The sequence below is a fragment of the Artemia franciscana genome, unplaced genomic scaffold, assembly GCF_032884065.1.
Source record: "Artemia franciscana unplaced genomic scaffold, ASM3288406v1 Scaffold_5658, whole genome shotgun sequence".
NCBI classification, from domain to species: domain Eukaryota; kingdom Metazoa; phylum Arthropoda; class Branchiopoda; order Anostraca; family Artemiidae; genus Artemia; species Artemia franciscana.
The window spans coordinates 3382-7790 of NW_027065993.1; the positions used below are offsets into that span (position 1 = coordinate 3382).

At 38.7% G+C, this 4409-nt stretch overlaps 1 protein-coding gene across 1 annotated transcript; it reads right to left on the bottom strand.

Annotated features, from left to right (window-relative positions):
* Positions 1 to 774: 774 nt before the first annotated feature.
* LOC136043400 (uncharacterized) lies at positions 775 to 1806 on the bottom strand. Its single transcript, XM_065728309.1, has one exon. It carries the CDS (start codon positions 1804 to 1806, stop codon positions 775 to 777), a length of 1032 nt encoding a protein of 343 aa, XP_065584381.1.
* Between the last annotated feature and the right edge of the window lie 2603 nt (positions 1807 to 4409).

Sequence of the window (4409 nt, forward strand, 5' to 3'; positions counted from 1 at the left end):
AGTGCAAGTGGCTCAGTTAGCTCGTCATCACCGATATGTAGACTATCATCCGTGTCATCATCCAGATGAACTGAAACAACAGATTCTTCATCAGTCGACTGATCGCACAAAGACGTTTGCTGCTTCCTCTTCTGACCCTTGCTTTTCGTTTGACTTGTTGGCTTCTTCATATTTTTTTTCAGCAATCTTGCTTTTGCTTTTGCATCTTTCTCATCTTGCTTTGCTTTCATAGCCATCATAGCAGCTTCAATTTTATCTTTCTCTGGTGTGTCTGTCAAAACTCTCGATGCACCCTTTTTCCTTCCGCCCCTATTGCTCTGTTTCCTTAGCAATGCCTTTGGATACGGTCGGACATTTTCGGGGGTCAAAGCATTAGAGTAACGAATCTCTGCAGCTGGTGTTGCCGGTGCAGTTGACGGTGAAGGGCAAGGATCTAGTAGATCCGATACTGGTGGGTTTCTCTCTGTTGCTGATGGGCACGGCTCTGCCTTAGGACGGTTGCTGACAGACGCAGCATAAAAATCCTCATCAGAAAAAGCATTGCGGTTGAAGGGCCAAATGCCAGGCTTCGAAAACCCAGAAATGATGTTGTTCATGTTCAGTGCATTTGGATAAGCATTTCCTACAAGCTGGGCAATATGGGTGATCTGGATCGTCTGAAACGGATTTGAAGTCATACAATCATGAAATGCTCTTTTCAAAGCAGACTTCAGTGGTCCATAGATAGTAATATCTAGAGGCTGAAGACGATGACTGCAGTGGTGGGAAGGATAGTTAAACAATGCCATTTGAACGGGCGTACATGATAACGTCAAGACCGATGTGGCTCTCATGGTTATCGAGCAATAAGAGGACCGGGCTGTCCTTGGAACATCGAACTAGTTTCTTGAAATGCTGTATCGCCTCGTAAAACAATGTTGCAGTCATCCAACCAGTTGTTTGGGCTAGGCCGAGACTTCCTGCAGGGGCCCCAAACATCATATGATCCTTGAACTTTGCTCTGGGGAATACGAAGACTGGTGGCACGGTTCCACCAATAGCATTGACAAAGCAACAAACAGTAACAAGTTCACCCCTTTCAGCTGTGGTAACCTGACCAACCTGCTTGGTACCGGTTTGTGCTATCACCTTGGGGCTGTCAAGTACAGTTGTGACCCCCGTTTCGTCACAGTTCCAAATGCTTTCTCCTGTGAATTTGTATTTGTGCAGGACAGCCTCCAAGTTGTCAAGGAATCTGTCAACATTAGCACGATTGAAGCTCGAGCTGCGAGCTAAGCTAGTGTTCTCTGGCTTTCTGAGAGACAAATCACCTCGCCTTATCATAAAGCCCTTCATCCAGTCTGGCCCAGCCATCTGTGCTTCTTCCCAGTTGTGAGGAACTTTCTTATCTAGTCCTTTTGCATAATCATATGCAAACTTTCGTGTTTGCATCAGGGTCATACCATAATGGACTTTCGAACAATGTTTCAAATAAACAGCAAGCTGGCCCTCTTCATTGGACGTGAAAACTTTTGCTGTTGACAGTCTCTCTTTTCTTGTCGGAAGAAAAGCACTATTGAATGTGCCACCACTAGAGGTTCCAGAATTAGAGACCCCAGCTTGAATAGGCACTGGTATGCCCCCTTGCTCTTGCTCGCGTAGTTCTTTTGCTCGGCGAACGTTGTCGATAATGGTTGATTTCGGTATTCCGAAAGCTGTTGCAGTACTACAAATTGAAGCTTTGTCCATCAAAACTTTGGAAACAGCAATGTTCATAGCCTCATCTGACACACCCTTCGGGCGTTTTGGAACTCTGTTCCGAACCATAACCAATGATCTGGAAGAAACTTTGAAATTAAGACTTACCGAATTTGGCAGTGTAAAAATGACCTACAGTAAAAGTTTGCGTATGTTTAATAGTGAACCTATTAAACACTGGTATTAAGTTAATATAGAAAATATTATTCATTAGTTTAATTGATTAAAAAAAAATTTCACAAAAAGAAGTTTTCCCAGGAAAAGTAAAGAGCTACATTAAACCGAAGATGAACATTAATAAAGTCAAATAATTTTTCCGGTGTAAAACTGTTCAAGTCAAACTCAAAACTAGCAAAAACTAAGAGGAGTAAGGCACACACCCCTCCCCCCGCCGTGCCTTCTAAAGACCAGAACATAATTTGCGATCTACTGAAAACAATCGTTACTTCTCCAGTCATTGAAAAAAACACAATCATAGCCAAAATTACTGAAAACAGACTAATGAATGGGTATTGACAGTTTAATAAAAATTACTGATATTCGTCTTTGAAGGTCTTAATAATTTTGGATTTATTAAAGTTAAAAATGAGAAAATATACAAAATGTATTTTGTTTCGATTTAATTCAACACTTCCCTCAACATTCCCTAAAGCTTCACTTGAATACCCTTGGCATTTTTGGACACCATGGGCGAAACCTGCTCCCCTTTCCTGATAAAAGTACTATACATAAATAATGGGCTAATTGCTTAACTTACTGTCCTTTCTCCAACGACTGCGCGGTGGAGGTTGGGTTTGTTTTTTGGTTTGACATTTTCAGAAGCATAGTTATATGACCTTTCAACTATGCTTAAATGACTATCTCAAATTTTGATCAGGTGGCTTTGGGTGGAAAAGGGGCTTTTAGGAAACCTATTGAAATTTTGAAACTTTGAAAAAATTTGATTGAAACTTCTATGTTCAAAAGGCATCACTGCCCTTCTCTCGTTCTGAAAGTAACAAACTCTTTTGGTACACCTTACTTTAGTTCTATGCTGGGAGCATCAATGTTAACCACAATTGAATTGTAGAGAGACCTATCTTTAACTTAAAACTGGTAAGGTTACGTTATTCATCAGGTTGGGGTGCCTCCGGTCAGCGACCGAAGGTGCCCCGTCGTGGACTGACCGAAGGTGCCCCAGCCGCCATTTTGTCAAACTTATTTTCTGACCCGAAAACAGAGAAAGATTTCTCCTTAGAAATACCACTATCTTCTAGTCCTATCATTTCTATGTGTATACAAATTTAATCATCGAAATCCATGCCAAACAGAAGGGGAAGGCTAGGTTCAAACAGAAGTAGAGAAACTTACTTTTCGCCAAAAAAATGGTAGGAAACTCTCTCCAGCTAAACTGGCTGAAGCTAACTGAGGGAAATTTTCTTCGGACATCCGCCTTGTATAAACAACCTCCCCAGTGCCATCTAGCATAAAAATGCGTAAACTCAAAATGAGTTATTGGGGGTGACCGGAGGCACCCCGTGACCGAAGGCGCCCCGGTCTCCCCTAGCTATTACCCTCGAAAACAAAAACTTTTGAAATAGGAAAAGAGCCTTTAATCACATTCTTTACCATGTGCAATCATAAAATAGTCTAATATCTTCATTTTTTCCACAGACATAGCTATTACCCTCGAAAACTAAAACTTTTGAAATAGGAAAAGAGCCTTTAATCACATTCTTTACCATGTGCAATCATAAAATAGTCTAATATCTTCATTTTTTCAACATACGTAGCTGTTACCCTCGAAAACTAAAACTTTTGAAATAGGAAAAGAGCCTTTAATCACATTCTTTACCATGTGCAATCATAAAATATTTTCATTTTTTCAACATACGTAGCTATTACCCTCGAAAACTAAAACTTTTGACATAGGAAAAGAGCCTTTAATCACATTCTTTACCATTTGCAATCATAAAATAGTCTAATATCTTCATTTTTTCAACATACGTAGCTATTACCCTCGAAAACTAAAATTTTGACATAGGAAAAGAGCCTTTAATCACATTCTTTACCATGTGCAATCATAAAATAGTCTAATATCTTCATTTTTTCAACATACGTAGCTATTACCCTCGAAAACTAAAACTTTTGAAATAGGAAAAGAGCCTTTAATCACATTCTTTACCATGTGCAATCATAAAATAGTCTAATATCTTCATTTTTTCAACATACGTAGCTATTACCCTCGAAAACTAAAACTTTTGAAATAGGAAAAGAGCCTTTAATCACATTCTTTACCATTTGCAATCATAAAATAGTCTAATATCTTCATTTTTTCAACATACGTAGCTATTACCCTCGAAAACTAAAACTTTTGACATAGGAAAAGAGCCTTTAATCACATTCTTTACCATGTGCAATCATAAAATAGTCTAATATCTTCATTTTTTCAACATACGTAGCTATTACCCTCGAAAACTAAAACTTTTGAAATAGGAAAAGAGCCTTTAATCACATTATTTTTTTCAACATATGTAGCTATTACCCTCGAAAACTAAAACTTTTGAAATAGGAAAAGAGCCTTTAATCACATTCTTTACCATTTACAATCATAAAATAGTCTAATATCTTCATTTTACCAACATACGTAGCTATTACCCTCGAAAACTAAAACTTTTGACAAAGGAAAAGAG